General features: G+C 42.4%; 1 protein-coding gene across 4 annotated transcripts in view; it reads left to right on the top strand.

Annotated features, from left to right (window-relative positions):
* LOC141127053 (fatty acyl-CoA hydrolase precursor, medium chain-like) overlaps nucleotides 1-21,712 on the top strand; it is a 34,780-nt gene that overhangs the window by 6,062 nt on the left and 7,006 nt on the right. For 2 of the 4 annotated variants that reach the window (XM_073613189.1, XM_073613188.1), the window contains exons 2-13: nucleotides 2,622-2,715; nucleotides 5,002-5,206; nucleotides 6,663-6,801; nucleotides 8,990-9,120; nucleotides 10,861-11,014; nucleotides 11,294-11,407; nucleotides 12,170-12,265; nucleotides 14,658-14,798; nucleotides 16,706-16,783; nucleotides 18,786-18,933; nucleotides 20,510-20,659; nucleotides 21,076-21,148. In XM_073613189.1, the coding sequence (XP_073469290.1) occupies nucleotides 2,664-2,715; nucleotides 5,002-5,206; nucleotides 6,663-6,801; nucleotides 8,990-9,120; nucleotides 10,861-11,014; nucleotides 11,294-11,407; nucleotides 12,170-12,265; nucleotides 14,658-14,798; nucleotides 16,706-16,783; nucleotides 18,786-18,933; nucleotides 20,510-20,659; nucleotides 21,076-21,148 (1,481 nt within the window). In that variant the 5' untranslated portion in view covers nucleotides 2,622-2,663. The remainder of the gene's footprint in view (nucleotides 1-2,621; nucleotides 2,716-5,001; nucleotides 5,207-6,662; nucleotides 6,802-8,989; nucleotides 9,121-10,860; nucleotides 11,015-11,293; nucleotides 11,408-12,169; nucleotides 12,266-14,657; nucleotides 14,799-16,705; nucleotides 16,784-18,785; nucleotides 18,934-20,509; nucleotides 20,660-21,075; nucleotides 21,149-21,712) is intronic. The other 2 variants (XM_073613192.1, XM_073613190.1) reach the window with 1 other exon arrangement.

The following is a 21,712-nucleotide window of genomic DNA, read 5'->3' as shown; positions in this document are numbered from 1 at the left end:
AGAATGTCTCATATCTTATCATACTGTATAAAACTTTCAAGAGCAACGCTGTATGTACAGTTATCCCATCAGCAGCCTATCCAAGGGCAGTTGTGGCGGTGCCACGTCTGGGGAGTTCAACCAACTCTGCCATATATTGGAAATTTTTTTGGGCGATTTTTTTTTATGTTGATATGTGTTTTTTTACCAGATAAGGGTAGCATTGACCATTTGGATCCACTGCGCCTCCCTTGGGGTACGTGCCGACAGCCACAAACGGGCAATCAGCTTCCTGGCTAAGTATAGGTGACTCGTGAGGGCAATGTACAAATCTTCTTCCAGGTTACGTAGTAAGCACACCAGTGGTTCCAGCTCAAGTTGAACCTGGAAAACACTATTTATCCTGGTGACAACGCAACTCCAGTACCTCACTAGCTTGGGGCAACGCCAGAGCATGTGTATGAGGTCGCCCGGGTGGGCCTGGCATTTTGGACAAATGGGGGAATCACGCCTGCCCCATCTATGCAACTGCACAGGAGTACGGTATACCCTGTGCAGTATGAACACGTGGGACAGTCACTGTGCCGCTGATACTGATACCAAGGGGCCTACTCCCAGGATTTCATTCCGCTGCTCACCATCAATGGAGCCAACATCTTGCACCCACCTCTCTCTACATGACAGCAAATCTGGGGCTTGTGTGTGTGATAATAGGTGGATATAAATTCTAGAAATTATACCTTTCTTCTTTGGGTCAGAGTATATGGATTCAAGGAACGTGGATTCTTCTAACTGCAGAGTAGATTGTATGCTCTGATATCTAATGGTGTGTTGTAGTTGTATATATTGAAAGCGGTGACCTTTGAGTGTGGGGAATTCGCTTAGTAGTTGGGTAAATGGTTTTAAGACAGGTCCGTCAAGTATTTGGGTGAGGAATCTAATCCCGGCCCTTTCCCAAATCGGCCGGTTGGGTACCCTGTTCAGCTCTGTGTAAAAACGGTTTCGCCATATAGGGGTCTGATGGAGGTAGCCTGTTAATCCCAATGTGGTCTTAGCCCTCTTCCAGATTTTCATCAGTGACCGAACCGTTGGATAGGTGGAGGGAACTTTAGGGAAGCCCATCTCCATATTAGATAGGGCAGTATAGTCTGTTTCAGGGCCCAGGAGGAGACCCCTAGAGGGATCTGACACCGTCCCAAGATCCCAACCCATGAAATGTTGCAGCTGTGCAGCCAGGTAGTACATTAGAGGGTGAGGGACCGCCATGCCCCCTTGGTCCTTAGGGAGCTGTAGAGTGGCCAGTTTAATTCTCGCCACTCCACCTCTCCATATAAGAGCTCTGAATTGCGAGTCCATGCGCTGGAACCAGTACTGTGGTATCCAGATTGGAGCATTGTGCAAAATGTACAACAGCTACGGTGCCCAGATCATTTTTATGAAATTTATGCAGCCAGTCACTGACAGTGGTAATTTACTCCAACTAGCCTGTTTCTTTTGTAGTATGTGTTTTAGGTTTAGAGTTATGTAGTCCTGCGTGTCCCCAATCACCACTATTCCCAAGTATTTAAATGATGAAACCACCTGTATGTGGCAAACGTCCTCCAGCAAAGGCGCCGGTAATGGATCCAGTGGCAACAGAGCCGACTTATGCCAATAAATGGCAAAGCCCGATAGCTGTCCGAACTGTTCTATTAGGTGCATTACTGCTCTTAAGGAGTGTTCGGTATCCCCCAAATACAGCATAGTATCATCCGCATATAAGGAAATCTTTTCCTCCCCCTATACTCTCCGTAATGTCAGGTGAGGCCTGCACCATAGCTGCCAGAGGTTCCAGTGCAAGGGCAAACAGCAGGGGTGACAATGGACACCCCTGCCGCGTGCCACGAAACAAAGGGAAGGGCTCCGATAGGGAGTCATTTATCCTCACTCTGGCTATAGGGGCGGCATACAAAAACTGCACCCAGGATATACATTTATTGCCCAAAAGCTTTGGCAGCGTCGAAAGAAAAGATGGCTCTGTTGCCTGGGTTATCTACAGGGATTTGGGTGTTAAGGAACAGTCCTATTTTTTTTAATAGGAGCCAGAAGGGAAATGTCATTTGTGGGCAATTAAATTTGTAGAAGTCAGTGCTTTAAAAGGAAATCACTGCTTTTGGACAAATTAAATTTTTATTTTTTTTTTTATTTTTGCACTGGTACATATTCCCCAGAACAGTGCCCACCCCTCGTGCTATTTTTCCTATTAGACCAGTAAATGGGTATTTTTTAATTTGACAAATTCAGTTCCCATTGATTTCAATAGTGTTTGGGTTCGACATCGGAAATTCTTTGAAGACCCTGCTGGAACTGAACTCAGGGTTCAGCTCATTTCTAGTGACAGCAGGCAGTTCCAGGACTGGATGTTTGCAGGGGCCCGTGGGTGCAGCTCAGTCTAGATTCTGTTTTAAAACAAAACCTGAGACTGAAGTGGTTAATAACTTTGCTCCACAGAGCTTGGAAAGCTTATCGAAGTGCATTTAGAACTTTAGACTGGTGGTCAGGTTGTGAAATTTATTTGGACCGAGGGGTGTGTCTATCCTATTGTGTAGTAAATAGAAACACTGAGATAATTAACAATGCATTAATCTCATTCTAAATATCAGAATCACAGACTGACGCGGGCAACCTAAAAGGGTTGAAGGAAGATGAAGTTCTGCGCTCTCCTCTGCCTGTCCCTGTTGGCCATTCTCGGGATCGGTGAGATCTTTATACTTATTCTTATTTCAGACAGTTTCTTTGTCCTATAGTAATGTTTACCAGCTTCTCTGATCTTGTTACATTGTCTGTAGTGATTTATACAATGTATATCAGGGTGGGTAGTGCTCCATGTCTTCCAGCTCCAGAAACTATGTCTGTAAGTCCCCTTATGCCCCGTACACACGGTCGGATTTTCCGATGGAAAATGTCCGATCGGAGCGTGTTGTCGGAAATTCCGACCGTGTGTGGGCTCCATCGGGCATTTTCCATCGGATTTTCCGAAACACAAAGTTGGAGAGCAGGAGATAAAATTTTCCGACAACAAAATCCGTTGTCGGAAATTCCTATCGTGTGTACACAAATCCGACGGACAAAGTGCCACGCATGCTCAGAATAAATAAAGAGATGAAAGCTATTGGCCACTGCCCCGTTTTTAGTCCCGACGTACATGTTTTACGTCACCGCGTTTAAAACGATCGGATTTTCCGACAACTTTGTGTGACCATGTGTATGCAAGACAAGTTTGAGCCAACATCCGTCGGAAAAAATCCTAGGATTTTGTTGTCGGAATGTCCAAACAAAGTCCGACCGTGTGTACGGGGCATTACTCTGCAAGAAAAACGCAAGGAAAATGTTTCCCTTTAATCCAATGGGACTTTTCACACCACTGTGCTGTGGGTTTTGAAAAGTTATGCATGCTGCATCTTTGATGCAGTGTTGAAAACTGCACCAAAAACGCAGCTTCCCATTGAAATGAATGGAAATTACACTAGAAACGCATATGAAACACAGTAATAGCATGGTAAAAATGCATATGAGTTTTTATCGTGATTTTGCTACAGAGCAGTGTGAAAGGGCTCTAAAAACCTCCACGTCAGGTTCCCAAATTGCATTCATACATACACATACTAGGGCTAGTTCAGATAGGAGACAATTAACCTACCAGCATGTCTTTTGAATATGGGAAGAACAAGGAGTAGTCAGAGGGAACTGACAAAAGCACAAGCAGAACACTCAAACTCCATGCAAGTAGTGCTGTTGTTGGGGTTTGAACCAATGGCACTAGTGCTGCTACAGTAAGGGAAAAAAGTATTTGATCCCCTGATGATTTTGTACATCTTCTACAGTTCTTTTGACAAAGAAATGATCAGTCTATAATTTTATTGGTAGGTTTATTTTAACAGTGAGAGAAGAATAACAACAAATAAAATCCATAAAAACACATTGCAAAAAAAGTTATTTCACTCATTAAAATGCAAATCAATTTGTAACTTTTTTGAAATGTGTTTTTCTGGATATTTTTATTATTATTCTGGCTCTCACTGTTAAAATAAACCTACCATTAAAATTATAGACTGATCATTTCTTTGTCAGTGGGCAAACGTACAAAATCAGCAGGAGATCAAATACTTTTTTTCCTCACTGTAGGTGGAAGTGCTAACCACCACACCACTGTGCTGAGAAGTGTTGTGTAGCAAAGATATTTTAGAATGTTACTTTAAGCCCCTGTTCACACTGGTGCAATTTGTCATGCGATTTGACAGTTTAAAATCGAATGACAAGTCGCACCCTATTTGTGTCTATGGAACCGTTCAAATCGGTGCAACTCTGGCTTGCACCAATTTGAAAAGGTTCCGGTGCTATTTTTGGCGATTTCATGTGTGACTTGCATAGACAATCTGTGCATGAAGTCGCACATATGTTGGCAAGTCGCACATAAACACGCATTGACCAGCAGCTTTGAAATCGTGCTGAATCTGCATGATTTCAAAGCCACGTTTAGTGTGAATGGGGTAGAAAATGATTTATAAATTATTATGAAATATTGTATCCCCCTATATTTTTTAAGGACGCCACATCCCAGGGTAAGTTAAGAAAAAATATCTAATTAATTCAGCCTGTAAACATGTGTTTGGCCAACTTGACTCTATATCAGATTTTGAAACAATTCATTGGTAAAGGACAAAGTGCTATAATCAGACCCCTTCCACAGCAGCAGAGAATGACCCACTTAATATTCTCACAAAACATGCAAAGCAAGTGAGGTGTTAAATGTAAATTCTTCTCTGTAGATATTAAGACAATTCAGAATCTAAAAGACCGTGTTTCTGTACCATCAATCTTTTACCCGCGATATCCAACAAGTACGGCTTCCGTAGGGATGAGTGGTGCTGCACACAATGCAGAAAGTCACATACAGATCCCCTTTGTGAATTTTATTAGGTGGAGGATGAGTAGTGGCCACCAGGCTGGATGGTGTGTAATCTTTCCATGATCTGATTTCAGGCCAAGCAGTGGAAAGGCCATTGGTGGACACAAAGTACGGAAAGCTACGGGGGGTCAACGTGCCAGTAAAGGAAACTCCAAGAACTGCAGATGCTTTCTATGGAATCCCCTTTGCAAAGCCTCCAGTGGGCTCATTGAGATTTGCATATCCGGAAGCACCCGAACCCTGGGAATCCGTCCGAGACGCTTCCCAATACGCCCCCATGTAAGTGTCAGGATTTCACTATCTGAGCTTCGCTGTGTATTCCAATCCATGAAACCCAAAAGGTTCCAAAAGAAGAGGCTAAGGCTTCAAAGAGAAAGGAGCAATTTCTGACTCTCAGATAAGCAACCACTGACAAGGGGTAATATGCTTCCTACTTCATACTTAGGGCATTCTTCTCACTGACCACCAATGTAAGGGGTCATTCCTCCCACTGGCCATCAATGTAAGGGGCATTCTTCCCACTGACCACCAATGTAAGGAGCATTTTTCCCACTGACCTCCAATGTAAGGGGCATTCTTCCCACTGACCACCAATGTAAGGGGTATTCTTCCCATAGATGGTTTAAATCTCGACCGGTCCCTGCTGAATCGGCCAAGATTTGAATCATCTATGGTCGGCTTAAGTCTCCTTCTTCAGGACTATGAATGAGGTCATGTTACCTTGTATATAATAAACACTGGAGCACTGCGGCTATGCAGTTCTTGGGCAATCCCAAAAGGGAAGTGGGGAAGAGCGAGGATGAATGCACTTCCAAATAGCGGTCAAAGCATTAGATCAGGGATCTCCAAATTTTCCAAAGGGCTAGTTTATTGTCTATTGGACTTTAGGGGAATCCCTCCCGCAGTGCTATTGTGTTCTGCCAGCAGGGGGTGTGGGGAGCCTTCCTGGCCAAAAATACAATGATTACTGCTAGCGGCTATAGCCACCAGCAGTAATCCTATGTAGAAAAATCCAAGCAGCCTGCCCATACCTGGATCTAAATTAGACTTGACCATGCTAAACCGGATGCATTTCGATCCATGTATGACCGGCTTACAGTCACATTTATGCATGTCTAGAACGTGCGCAAAAATCACATGCTTTCCTGACACCCACAGAAATGTGGCGCATTTAGCAAACGCATGGCAATGCCACTGAAGCTTGGTTCACACCAACAGGTGCAACCGAGGATGCGTGTATATCTGTGCATTGCTTATTTCAGTGGGCTGCCCTGCACACAGGAAGTCTGATTCTTTTCCAAGAATTCACCACACTGAAATGCATGGTTCTGCGGCACCTGGAAGTTTGGAACGTGTGAAAACAAGTAGGGATGGCATTATTTTTTATTTTGGTTCAGTGCGGCGCATTTTTGGAAAACAGTCAGGGACTTCCTTTCTGTATTTTTCACGTTTATGGCAGCCTATTGAAATTATTAGACTGCCCTACACGTGATGCATGGGAATGCGCTGAAAATACACAGAAATGCGCACATGCCCGGTCCCACCTGTAGGCATCAGCCCCGCCTAAAAGTCCATTTCCCTTTTTCTTTGGTGTAATATCTGCCACCAGGATGTGGTACTGTACGTACTATAACACCAGCCAGCTCGCCAATCAGTTAAAGCGCATTTGATTTTTTTTTGGATCTCAGAAGCAGCAGGACACTGAAGGAGTGTATGGATTTTTTTTTTCCTCCAGGTGTTTGCAGGAAATGGGAATGATGGAAGGGCTGACCCACTACTACAAATCTACATTTAAGATGCCGCCGCCTTCAGAGGATTGCCTGTATCTGAACATCTACACTCCGAACGACAGAGAAAAGGAATCAAAGTTACCTGTAAGAATTGTGACAAAAGAGTACAGTGAACAGCAGTGATCTGGCTGTTTTTTTTACCTGAAAAACAGGAAGAAAAAACAGCCAGATCAGTAAGTAAAAGCAGCACACAATACACAAATCATCAAGCGCACAGTTAACCCCTTGAGCACCCCTAGATGTCAACCCCTTCCCAGCCAGTGTCCTTAGTACAGTGTACAGTATTATCACTGATTAGTATCACTAGCATAGGTGTGTGCACAGGGTGTGCCGTGTGCATGGGCACACCCTAATCATCCTGTGCAGTTGCAATTCCCACTGTCCCCCCCCCGCAGTGCTGCCAGCTTCCCTCCTCTCCTCTCAGGAACAGGGAAGGGACTGGTAAATGTTTAATTAACCGGCCCCTTCCTTTTCTGAATGAAAACAGTAAGTGATCTGTACCGATCATGCCTGTCTTCATTCTTAACTGAAGCAGAGCAAACTTACCCATAGCTCCCAACTGTCCCTGATTTGGAGCAATGTCCCTCTTTCCTCCTCATTTGTTCCTCATTTTGATCTGATCTATATAGTTGTATATACAATTCACTTTTTATCTTTCAAAAAAGTGTTTCCCAGTGCTAAACATTTCATCCAAATTCTAAACTGCTGCATTTGTAAATTTTAAAAGCCAATATAAAGGAATGGTAGTGATAAAAAAAAAAAACTCTTGTAGATTTAACTAACCTTTTTTTTCAGTGTCCTCTAAGGGGGTGTGGCAGGGGGCGTGCCCTATGCCTACATACATTTGCTAGTAGGTGTCCCTCATTCCCATCTCAAAATGTTGGGAGGTATGATTTACCCGCAGGCTGCAGAGAAAGGGACTGGGGAATCTCTGTCCTCAGTTTCCTTCGCTGTCTCTGTGAGACATCAGGTGAGACACTTGATCTGTCACTATAGCCCCATAACGAGGCACCTAAAAAAATTGTAAAAAAATTAAATAATATAAAATATTGTAAAAAATCATTTTAAAAAATATCATTTTAATAAACAATAAAAATAAAAAATACTGACACTGTCCACTGCACTACTGACACCAATCTTTGCTCTACTGACACCGTCCACTGCTCAGCTGATAGACACTCATGTGTGTTTGTGCTCTGGGGTGCACGCCCTAATGCAATAGGTTGCACACACCAATGGTCACTATCAACGTCAGTGTCAGTGACCCTCTCAGCCAGTGTCAGTTAGAGCCCGATTGCCCGCCACCCTATCACAGTCACACTATAAGTCACTGATCACGGCCATTATAGTATAGCCTCTATAGCCACATGAATTCCAGTATATACACCATAGTTTTTAGACGCTATAACTTTCACACAAACCAATTAATATACACTTTGGACATGTGCAATTTGTTTCGTTACAAATTCGTTTTCTGAAGAAATCCGACATATTCGTTTATTCAGCAGTTTTTGAATGAACGAAAGACTATTTTGACGAATGCATACAAAATTCAGAAACAATAAAATTCCTGAAAGAACGAAGATACAAAAATCTGAAAGAATGAAAAACGATTCAACCTACATGTTTAACAAATTAATTACATTCGGATAATTTTGTTTTTCGTATTTTCTATTATGATTAAATTATTAACTATTGTTATAGTTTTTATTATTATTATTATTATGAATTATTATAAACTATTAAATTATAGGTCAGTAATTCTTCTATTCAGGTCACTGCTCCGTAGCAGCTAATTTGGGATAGATTAGATTTACATTTTTATTGTAATTTTATTTTATTTCCTTTCAAATTTGGCAAAATAACTGTTAGTGAACGTAACGTATACGAATGCATCCAAAGTTATGAATTATGCAAACTAACGAATGCTGCATCTAAATGGATGGAATGGAAGGAATACCAATGCATCCAAAGTTACGAATGATCTGAAGTAATGTATGCCAATCATATCGATTAATCCGATAAAAAAAAAAAAACGAATGAAGCGAAAATTAAACTAAACACATTTTTTGGTAGTGCACATGGGGATGTAGCAGAATACATTTTGGCCTAAATTTATCAAGAAATTTAATTTTTAAACGAATATGTTTTAACAGAAAGTAGAAAATATTTGGATTTTTTTCTCAAAATTTTCAGTCTTTTTTTGTTTATGTAAAAAAAAAAAAAATGTAATTCATTCATGTCATTCTACACGCTCTTCTTGTGTTTGTAGGTCATGGTCTTCATACACGGGGGTGGTCTGATAATAGGCGGAGCCTATTATGACGGTTCAGCGCTCAGCGTCTATGAGAATGTGGTTGTCGTGTCCATTCAGTACCGGCTGGGAATTCTGGGATTTTTCAGGTGAATCATTTTTTTTCCCCCTTTAATTTATAGCATGTTGTGGCTTTCTTGAGATGGACTTAAAGATAAACTCCGGGCAAACAGTTAAATACATATACGAAAGCTGTTTTACCTGCCAAAGGATTCGTTAATGCAGTTCTGAGGTTTACACAGCTCCTCCACACAGCACAGCCCTGTCTGGCTGGGGAAACCTGCTATTTTTCTGCTGCAGTTTCACTTTCATTTACAGGTCTACTCTGTCCCCCAACCTGTGAATGTACATTGAAAGTAAAAGTAGCAGATTGAGGAGCTCCGTCACTGTGCTCTCTCCTCTTATGAGCACGCTCCTTGAACTGCAGGCACCTGAGTGGCTCCTTGTGCTGCTTCCCTCTTTCCCAGTCTTAGCTCTGCTGTACAGGGACTGCAGGAGGCTGATACCAGGTCACATTCAGGGACTTACACTGCTCATATTTAATAAATATGGTTAATGATGTTTTAGGGCTGGTATTCGAGCATGTGCACTTTTTACGCGTTCCTGCGTGGCGCATTTTTGATAGCCAATTCATTTCAATGGGCTGCTGAATGCATGGGAATGGCAAAAAGTATGGCAGGCATGATTTTTAAAATCTGTGGTGTCATGCAGTTCAGTGCCTGCGAACACACCCATGTTTGCGGGATGCCTTGGGTGTCCTAAATAATTAAGACACCCATGCTTCAGTGCGTTTCTGTTTGGTGCCGGAAAGCATGCACATCCGCGCACCTTCCCGCACTAGAATTGGTGTGAACCAACAAATGATCAAAGAGCTGCAGTAATTTGTGTCTTCTATATCTGTCCGGAGTTCTGCTTTAATTCGGGTTCAAATTTCAATCAGTGGCCGAAGTTTATCTGACAATTCAGGGTGGAGACATTTCATTGAGTGACATCTCTTCTGATTTATATGGTGAACAATAGAAATGTGCAATTTGTTTTGTTCCGAATTTGTTTTTTAACAAATTTTCCCAAATTTGTTAATTCGGAAATATCCGAATTAACGAAAACCCGTTTAACACATTTTTCAGAATTTTCCAAAATCTGTAAATTCATAAATTCGAAATTCTTAAATTCATAAATTTAAAATTTGTAAATTCGTAAATTTGAAATTTGAAATTTGTAAATTCGTGAATTCAAAATTCGAAATTCCGAAAACCCGAAAATCTGAAATAATAACTAACAATTAATAACTTAACTATTACTAACTATTAAATTATAGGTATTGGAATTTCCTTTCAAATTTGGCTGTTAGTAATCACAACAAATACAAATTTATCCGAAGTTATGAATTATCCTAAATAACGAATGCCATATTTAAACTAACGGAACGTAACTAATTAATAATAATAAATAACAATAATATTAATAAAAGCTTTTTATTATTAATTCATTCTGTTCCATTTGTTTAGATGCGGCTTTCGTTATTTCGGATAAATTCGTATTTGTTACGTTCAGCCAAATTTTAAAGGAAATTCAAATACCTATAATTTAATAGTTAGTTATTATTAGTTAGTTAGTTAGTTAGTTAGTTATTCTTTCGAATTTTCAGATTTTCTTTCTTATTTTTGGATTTTAGAATTTACGAATTTTAGAATTTAAGAATTGCGATCATAACGAATGACCCGAAAACGAAAAAAAAAAAAGGAAAAACGACTGTAAAGGAAATTTTTCAGCAGTGCACATGTCTAATCATTAATAGTCTGAAGAATTTTATTTCCTCTTCCCCACAGTACCGGAGACGATAAGCTCCCTGGCAATCTGGGCTTTATAGACCAGGTGGCGGCCCTCCATTGGGTGCAGGAGAACATCGCTGATTTCGGGGGTGATCAGCACTCTGTCACCATATTCGGGGAGTCCGCCGGGGGAGTCAGCGTCTCAGCTTTGGTAAGATCCGCCTCTGCAGAGGATGAAGAACATTAATCTTGGCAAAATGATTTTACCATGAAAATTCTGATTTGCCAAATTTTAGTAAAGGAGAAAAATCCGGGAAGGAATCTGAGAAATAAAAATTCTATAGTCTCTACTGACTAGGAACTCCAGGCAGGGTCAGCCATTATAGGAAAACTCCAGGTTGCAAAGACTACAACCTCTGTCTTGTGTTAGTTCTCATCTTCGCCATCACAGAATCTTCTATAAATTCATCAATAATATCTCCACTTCCAGGTGTTGTCACCTTTAGCTAAAGGATTGTTCCACAAAGCCATCGCCGAGAGCGGATTCGTGACCATGAGCAGCCTAGTGGTCAGTAAGCCGGAGGACCTCACCATCTACCAAGATGTAAGTCCACCATCAGATGCATGACTGTGGTGCAGAGACTAGTGTGACTGGCTCAGTGTTGTCTGTACAGCACTGCAGTGTATGTCAGAGCTATATACATGTATAATAATAGTGTGTGACTGTGTTAAAGCATGATTAGAGTGTACATTTTTGTTTCTTAAAACTCTTACAAACATACAACATAATAAAAACATATTTACATATATACAGAAAATAAATAAATATGAATACATACATAAATAAACAAAAACAAACAATCCTACGTCAGCAAATAATATAAAATGTCTATTTTTTTCAAAAATGACATAAATAGAACTATATACAAAGGAACATAATTTTATTATCTGCAAGCTACTAAATTAGAGCATTAGAGTTTAAGCTCCTCTGGTGAAGAGACTGATGTGTGTGGCTCAGTGTTCTCTGTACAGCACTGTGGTATATGTTAGAGCTATATAATGTATAATAGTAATATTGTGTGACTGTGGAGGGGTGGGGGGGTGTCATTAGAATGTAAGCTCCTCTGGTACAGAGATGATTGACTCAGTGTTCTCTGTACAGCACTGCGGTATATGTGAGCTATAAACAGTAAAATTATAATAATAATAGTGTGTGACAGTGTGGGAGCATTAGAGTGTAAGCTTCTCCTTGGCTGTAGAGACGGGGGGGGGGGGTAGAGTGTAAGCTCCTCTGGTACAGAGAAGTAACTGGTTCAGTATTTTACTGATGAGATTCCTGATTAAGGTTTATGTGTCCTCCCTGCAGTTGGTGGCGGGGCTGTTCGGCTGTTCGGTGTCCTCGGTGGTGGAGTGCCTAAAGCTAAAATCGGAGGAGGATATCTTGTCTGTTGCTGCAAAGATGGTACGTCGTATCCCAGGATGCCACTTTGGGTATCGTAGAAAGATTTGTTAAAGTTGAACCCCCGAGCAAAAATACTTTCATGTAAATCTATTCCTCAATAGCCACAAAGGATATAAATCCAACTTGTGTGCATGAAATGTCTTTACAAACCCAGATATTACCTTAAAAAGTAGAAGTGACATCATCACTGTGCTGTAGATAGCATACGCAAAGAGCAGAGCTGTGGGAGGGGCCCATTAGGCTCCACCCATTAAAGAAAATGAGGGGGTGGTGACAAGAAATGTCAGCGTGAACAAGCAGAAAGAGCAGCAGTGAGTGGCTGGTCACATGACCATCATGGCTGGCTGTCACAGTGGTCACTTGATGCAGAGCTGGTCCTACTGGCTAGCAATCATTAGTAAAGTCCAAGAGTAGAGAAGGTGCTGCTGCCCGTTGACCCATATGTGGACATTAATGCCCGCCTTTTTTTGCACCGTGCGTGACGTAGGTGTCAGGAGGTTAAAGAACAACTCCGGGGTATTTAAAAAAATAAATTGTAGTATTTGTAAAGGCAACAAAGTATTTGAGCCAATCAGAGCTCTGGTGCATGTGCACATACTGGCAGGAGGATCGAGGAGAGTGAGCAGAGTATTTATAAATATATGTATATGTATGTATGTGTATATGTATATATATATATATATATATATATAGTAGATAGTAGTGATGCACCAAAATGTTGGGCGCAAAAATAGGGTTTTCAGCATTGTGCCGAAAGAAAGGTGCTGATAATGACTGCCAAAAAGCCCAGGATTGCTGCGATGTTGCCGTGCTTATTTTGTGTTTTTCATGTGACTCAAAAAATGTATAAAGAAAAAACGCTACACAGGTGCATTTTGATGCGTTTTTGCTGCATTTTTAATGCATTTCAGCGGGGAGGTATATTTTTAGTGCGCTTTTTTTTTTTTTTTTAACTGACCAAATATGCAGCAAAAATGCAGCAAGAAGGATTTTTAACACCACTTCAAAAGGTGCCAATAATGGCCAACAATAAATTCATATTCATTTAAATTCATGATAATAAAAAAGTTGAATATATAGTATCTCACTATAGTACACCCCTCAGATTTTTGTAAATCTTTTATTATACCTTTTCATGTGACAACACTACAGAAATGACACTTTGCTACAATGTAAGAAGTGAGTGTACAGCTTGTATAACAGTGTAGATTTGCCGTCCCCTCAAAATAACTCAACACACAGCCATTAATGTCTAAACTGCTGGCAACAAAAGTGAGTACACCCCTAAGTGAAAATATCCAAATTGGGCCCAATTAGCCATTTCCCTCCACTGTGTCATGTAACTTGTTAGTGTTACAAGGTCTCAGGTGTGAATGGGGAGCAGGTGTGTTAAATTTGGTGTTATCACTCTCACTCTCTACTACTGGTCACTGGAGGTTCAACATATCACCTCATGGCAAAGAACTCTCTGAGGATCTGAAAAAAGGAATTGTTGCTCTACATCAGTGGTTCTCAACCTGGGGGTCGGGACCCCCTCAGGGGTCAAATGATGATTTGCCAGGGGTCACCGAATCCTGGGCTGTTCCTGATGCCCGCACCGCTCTCCCAGCCTTTTTGCAGCCACCGAGCAGGGCTGTCCCTGGAGCATGTGGCTGCCCAGCTGGGCTGTTCCTGGAACCCGCAGCCACCCACTCAGCCTCTTTGCAGCCACCCATTCAGTTCAAGGCATGGCTGGGAGGCAGAGACTAGAGGTCAGCTGATTGGTGAGGAATGTGAAGTGGGAGGGGATGGAGGAGACTCCATCTCAAGATTTCGGCATAGGTGTCACTGCTACGAGACTCCACAAAGTCGGAGACCCAGTGAAGCCGGAGACACAGTGAGTAACACTACCTGTGATTATTGTTGCCATTAAAAGTCCCCACTACAGTTTTCAGATCAGCAAATGACCGTGATCACAATCACCTAAGTTGGCTGATCAGAACTCCCCACAGCACTGCCACTCATCCCAACAAAAAACAAAGAGAAAGAGTGGTAGATCCTAAAATGTACCATAAGGGGTTTTAATACTGTACGAGTAGAAGGGACTCGGGGAGCGCTAAATGTCCGTGGGTTATGGGTGCAAATTGCTTGTCTTGCCTTGGGTGCTGACAACCCACGCTATGAAAATAATTTTACTGTTGGGGTCCCCACAGCTTGGGAAATTTTAGCAAGGGGTCATGGCGAAAGGTTGAGAACCACTGCTCTACATAAGGCGCACTATTATTTATATTTTTACATAATTAGTTGGTGTCAGATCACTATTGAATAGTTGCAGCTGCTCCTTCTTTAATACCAACATCCCATAGCAGCGACCTCTTGGAACAATTATCTGTCGTCTCTTTTCTTTGTTCAGGGATTCTTCCCATTGCCAGCCTGTGTGGACGGCTTCTTCCTACCCAAACCGGCGGAGGAGATCTTGGCCAACAAGGAAGGCAACCAAGTCCCCTTCCTCCTGGGCGTCTGTAACCAAGAATTCGGCTGGATTCTGCCCCTGGTAATGTCATCTATATCCCATTCTCCACCATTCATCACCCATACAGGGATCTACTATTCCCAATATCATTATATAATCCATAACTACAGCCAAGTTTTGTCTTTTTTAAATTATTTTTGGATGGAGTGAGAAAGAGTTAAAACTGATGTCAGGTTTTTACCTCGGTCTGTGACCCCCCTTGGGAAGATTCTCCCTCACTTCCTGTCTTTGTGACACGCATACGAGAAATGGGGGCCCAGCTGTCATCTGAACAAGAAAATGCAGACAATGCTAAACACATTGTCCAAAGTTCTAACTGTACCCCCACAGCTTAAAAATGTTTTCTCCCAACACCCAAAGCTGAAAAAACTGGGGCTATGCAAATGCTCTGACAGTTCCAGTCCGCACATAATAAGAGATCATTTCCTGTGTATGGTCCATACAAGAACCTCGGTGGGGGAGTTCCCCTCACCCCGCACCCTGAACTGCCACCATTTAGAGAACACATTTTACCAATGTATTTTTTTAAATGAATACAAGGCGTTCTCTGACTAGATGAGGTGAAGAGGTGGGATGCTGATGTCACGATCTCCACCTTGTCCATTCAGAGGATGCTTTGCATTCATTAAAAAAAATATATTGGTACAAAGTGTTCTGTAAATGGTGACCCCCTGTGGTTATTATGCAGAACTGCAGATGCCAGGCACAAGACCCAGAAGATTGCTGCTATTGCTGTGGTATTGTGACTGACCCCCCACCCATCCCCCAATATGTCACAGAGGGGGTTTTATCATATTATTGTTATTAATATTTTGACATTGTACTGCTGTGACTCCCCCCACCTCCATTCCCAAATACATTAAAGAGGGGGTATTGTCATATTATTATTATTATTATTATTATTATTATTATTATTATGACATTGTACTGCTCTGACCCCCCCCCCCCCCCCCCATCCTCCTATAGATCACAGAGGGGGTAGTGTCATATTATTATTACATTCTACTGCTGTGCCCCAATATATCACAGAGGAGGTATTATCATATTATTAAAATTATTATTATTATTATTATTAATATTATGATATTGTGCTCCTGTGACCCCCCCCCCCCCCCCCAATAAATCACAGAAGGGGTAGTGTCATTTTATTATTATTATATAGTACTGCTGTACCCACAATATATAACAGTAGGGGTGTTATGATATTGTTATATGTATTATTAATATTATCACATTGTACTGCTGTGACCCCCATCCCCCAATAGATCACAGAGGGGTTAGTGTCATATTATTATTATCACATTGTACTGCTGTGACCCCCCCCCCCCATCCCCCAATATATCACAGAGGAGATATTATTGTATTATTAAAATTATTATTATTATTATTATTATTATTATGTTGTGCTTCTGTGACCCCCCTTTCCCCAGAGGGGGTAGTGTCATATAATTATTATGACATTGTACTGCTATGACCCCCCCCCCATCCCCCAAAAGATCACAGACGGGGTAGTGTCATATTCTTATTATTATTACATTGTACTGCTGTACCCCCAATATATATCAGAGGGGGTATTAGTAAATTATTATATGTATTATTAATATTATCACATTGTACTCCTGTGACCCCCCCCCCTCCCTATTCCCCAATAGATCACAGAGGGAGTAGTGTCATATTATTATTATTATTATCACATTGTGCTGCTGCTCCCTTCCATCCTCCAATCACAGAGGGGGTATTGTCGTAATAAAATAATAAATTATTATTTTTATTAATATTATCACTTTGTAATCTCTTAACCCCCCATCCCCTGATATGTCACAGAGGGGATTTTATCATATTATTTGTATTAATATTATCACGTTGAACTCCTGATACATCACAAAGGGGGTATTGTCATTCCTGTGACTTTGTATACTTTGCTGCAGTTAATCCGTGTGTCGGAAATAAGGGAAGGGATGGACAGGGAGTCGGTATGGAGGACGCTCAGTAAACTTCCTTTCCTGGTGAGTTAAGATGAGATGAATGAACATTTATAGACATGAATCTCGGTATCATTAAGGGACATTTCTTGTGTAAGGGCACTTTCACAAAGGGGCGGTTTGCAGGCGTTATTGCGCTAAAAATAGCACCTGCAAACCGACCTGAAACAGCCGCTGCTGTGTCTCCAGTGTGAAAGCCTCGAGGACTTTCACACTGGAGCGGTGCACTAGCAGGACGGGAAAAAAGGTCCTGCTAGCAGCATCTGCAGAGCGGGGAAGGAGAGGTGTATACACATTGAAACCAATAGGACAGCGCGGCTATACCGCTTTGCGGTGGTACTTAATCCTTTCTCGGCCTCTAGCGGGGGGTAAAACCGCCCCGCTAGCGGCCGAATACCGACGGTAAAGCGGCTCTAACAATAGCGGCGCTTTACCGCCGACGCCGCCCCCCTCCCCAGTGTGAAAGGACCCTAATATGTGACTATTCAGGCTCACATCGTGGGGTTAATCTGAGCAGCAACATTGTATAACATTTACTATATACATTACATCTCTTTGCTGTGTTTATTAGTATACTAGTCATATAGATCTCAATATGCAAAAAACACACAGTGCCTGCTTAGCTCCACCCCCTATTCCCCTTGTACAATCTTTCTTCAGGGATGCTGTAAAACAATCAGAACTCCTCCCCCCCCCCCCCCCCATATCTACCTAATTGGATTGGATGAGACTTGTTATGACATAAACTAGCTAAGTGGATTTTCTCCTTCCCTGTACATAGAGCATCGGGGGCCACCATTAGAAATCATGGAGCCCTGCACAGTCTAGCTGGCAGGGTCACTGCCTACCTCTAGAACTGCATAAGTTAAGGAGTGGGACCAAAACACGCTCTCTGATTGGACTAAATCCCTTGGCTAGTCCCACCTCTCTACCAACCACACACTGTTACAGGAAAACTTACGGAAGGATTAGTCAAAGGGGGAGTGACATGAAGACTCCTGGTATGTTGTGATTGGCTAAGGAAGCAGTGGTGGGTTACAAGGTGGATACTTGCCTGGTGTTATGGTTTCCATGGAGACAGGAAGAGAATTTTCTTAAGTGATACATTGTAGCGGATCCTGTACATTCTATAATTAAAGTCATATAGGGCCACCATTGGAAATCATGGGCCCCCCTACAGCTTCACTGCTGGGCTCAGGACCCCATGCTGACTCATTGGAGCCTGGTTCAAGTAAAGAAGGCCTGCATGTCCCCCCATCTGTAACCCTGTAGAACAGAGGTCTCGAACTGGCGGCCATCCAGCTTTTGCGAAACTACAAGTCCCATGAGGCATTGCAAGGCTGACAGCTACAAGCATGATTCCTACAGGCAGAGGCATGATGGGACTTGTAGTTTCGCAACAGCTGGAGGGTAACCAGTTTGAGATGCCTGCTGTAGAGCATATCAGCCACATATAAAGTAAATGGGGGGGTGGGGGAGTGGGCGTCGGACAGACGTTGTTCGTCATGGCTGGAGGATTTTTTTTTAACATTAATTAGCTATCTGTTCAGGTTGCCCGGGCCTCCCTGCTGGCCGGGCCCGGTACAACAGGGCCAGTTGTACTGGCCTATCAGCAGCCCTGTGTACAGATTTACAATACATAGTTGGCAAGGTTGAATAAAGACACCATTCCATCCAGTGGGTGTGTGTGTTTAGGTCACAACCATTTCCTTTATCCCTCTATATTGCCCTAACAAACATGCCCATCTAAACGTTTTTGAAATTAATGACACCTCCTGCCAACACCACCAACTGAGGAAGGGAGTTCCACATCCTTACTGCTCTGATAGTTTAAAAAAAAACACCCGTGCAGATTAAAATTAAACCTCTTCTTAACCAACCTCACTGAGTGGCCACAGATCTTCTTTAATGACCTGAGACCGTATATAACTTCTACCACACTCATTAGAAATACAGTTCAGTTTCACTTTCACTTGCCTTCCTCTATGACAGTGTCACCCTGTTATTATACATCTATTCCTTGTAGGGATTGACCCCTGGAGTGCTCCCTTCTATCATGGACGAATACCTGTCTGATGTGAGCGATCCAATAGCACTCCGTGACGGTTTTCTGGATATCTGCGGAGACGTTCTGTTCATTCATCCCGCTCTGAAAGTCGCCAGATATCACCGAGGTGCGAGATGCTGACAGGCCGGAGTCAGTGCCTGGTTGGGTGTATTCTGGGGATGATTATATTATCTAAGTTTACTTATGTGGGATGGAGGGGTCCAGCTGGGTGGTCATGAGGTTTTCATGTGATCCAGCTAGAAGGACAGATCAGTCAGTATAGTCTGCTTAGGGCCTCTCCCACATGGGTGGCCAGGGGTGGTAAAAATAGACGGTTGAGTCACGATTTTACTTCCCTCTGACCACCCACCTATAGAAGAATATGCCACAGCTGCCATGTTTTGCTAAGCATTTGAGATAAAAATGTAACCCCTTGTTGCTTTTGGTGGGCAGTACGGCACCAACCAATGAGACCCATGCAAATGAATGGGGCAGTGCACCACCCTGCAACCATGTGCAATGCAGTTGCAGCATAGTGGTCCAGGCTTTACAGGGTTAAAACAGGTGATAAGGAGGTGACATATTGCCTTCCTGCCCCCTAAAAACTGCCCTGAGCTGCAGATCACTTTTCAGCGGGGCAGAAAGGGCTACAGTCCATGTGAACGAGCCCTAATCCAGACTTGTCAATAACTTTATTAAAGCTTATGTGAACCCTCACCTTGCAAAACAACCCATTCATTTTAAAATAAATATGAAAGGCCAAACCTTTATGTATAGATATAAAAAAACATTATAAATACTTTTATCCCCCCCCCCCCTTTTTTATAAGTGATCACATTCCCTCTGTTCTCAGCTGCATAAGAGCTGGGGGGAGGAGAAACAGCAGTATATTGAGCTTCCCAGTGAAAGGCTGTGCAGGGGGGGCAGGACAAATCTGATCATTGGAGGAGAGCAACCTGAGTTCCCAGCACAGCTAAATAACTGACCACGCTGTGCTCTCATGCCTAATGTGGTCAGTTTTTAATAGGAAAGCAGAGGGACTGGCAGGAAGACCAGGGATTTCACACAAAGGAAGCAATACAAAGAGAACAGGATACTTTGTCATACAATTACATGGTACAGTTGGGTTTACATATTCTTTAAGTTTTCACGAACAAATTCACATTACATCACAACATCATTCTTTATAAAAGCTTCATGTTTTATCATTATGAAATTGTCATTGAGCTCCAGTCAGTGACTTTGCCCAGGCTGAGATGATGTAACCAGTCTGCAGCAGGCAGGAGGAAGCATATCCTCAGTCTCCTCTACCCCCAGTAATCAGACTGTACATTGTTACTTTGGAAAGAGGCTGCAAGAGGGGCTGATCTGTGACAGACATTTGTGAACACAGCCAAGAACTGCATGGGCACCAAGATTTACATGACTGTATCATCTCTGAGCCGGCATCTCAACCCAGGAAATAGTTGATGACCCTGGATGATGCCTGAACAAAGATGGCCCTGTCCTTCTGGAGAGAAAAGCAGATGAAGACATTGTCAGGGGACTACTGTGATCTCTGCAAGAAAGAATAACTGCCTGAAAGGGTTACACTGACACATAGCTGACCATAAATGGACTTGAAAAGATATATCTAATGACAGGTCCACTTTAAACTGAATTGTGCTCTCTGTAACACTGATTTCACCATCCATCTATTTCAGACTCCGGACTTCCTGTCTTCTTTTATGAATACCAGCACCGCCCATCCTTGTTTGATGGTATTAAGCCGGACTTTGTGAAGGCGGACCACGCCGATGAGCTCATCTATGTGTTTGGAGGCCCCTTCTTAAGAGATGGCGTTGTCTTTGCCGGTAATACAGAATCCAGGAGGGGATGGGTAATGGTGGGACTGGTTTGGACCAAATGGGTGTATTGGCCACCATGGTGAGGGCAGTGATAGGCCTATCGGTGGTGGGGTCATAGTACCCCTGCCTAGATATTGGAAGATATGGAGAGACTCTAGGAGAAATTTCTATATCAATTTAATTGGGTCCAACTATAAAGCAGTGGATGTGACTTTCACCAAACACTCTCTGGTGAAGGATGAATCATTGCCATACAATATGTTATGAATGTTGGAAGATTCAATGATCACAGCAGTCACATTTGCTGCATACATTATTATAAAGACAACCAGGCATTAATGGATATTTGTTATTGTTTATTATATCTCTTCTCCTAAAGCTTTTCCAGTGATAAAGATTGCCGTGTTTTTTTTCCCATCAAGGTAATTCGACTGATGAAGAGAAGGCCCTCTCCAGAACCATCATGAGATACTGGGCCAACTTTGCACGGAATGGGTAAGAAGACTGTCCTGTACAGACTCAATGTTGGTTTATACGATCAATAAGGGCTAGAGATCCAACGTGGGTTTAGTGCCGACCATAGATGGGTGAACCTGCTGATTGACCAAAAGAAAATGAATTGTATATGGCCTGCCTTAGATATTCTTTTGAGGACTGAGATCATCAGAAATGACTGTTTACCAGCTACTGCCCAGGGCAGTTTTTTAAATTTTCTTACACATGTTAAAATCAGCATTTTTTGCTGGAAAATTACTGATGCCGCGTACACATGAGCAGACTGATCGACCGGACTGGTCCGACGGTCTATCCGACGGACTTTCGGTGGACTTCCGATGGACTTTCCTAACGATCGGACTTGCCTACACACGATCACACCAAAGTCCGACGGATTCGTACGTGATGACGTGCGACCGGACTAAAATAAGGAAGTTGATAGCCAGTAGCCAATAGCTGCCCTAGCGTCGGTTTTAGCCTGTCGGACTAGCATACAGACGAGCGGATTTTTCGACCGGACTCGAGTCCGTCGGAAAGATTTGAAACATGTTTTATTTCTAGGTC

Source organism: Aquarana catesbeiana, linkage group LG02, assembly GCF_042186555.1.
Source record: "Aquarana catesbeiana isolate 2022-GZ linkage group LG02, ASM4218655v1, whole genome shotgun sequence".
Taxonomy (NCBI): domain Eukaryota; kingdom Metazoa; phylum Chordata; class Amphibia; order Anura; family Ranidae; genus Aquarana; species Aquarana catesbeiana.
The sequence above is the reverse complement of the archived record's forward strand: the minus strand, read 5'-3'. Positions and strand labels throughout refer to the sequence as shown.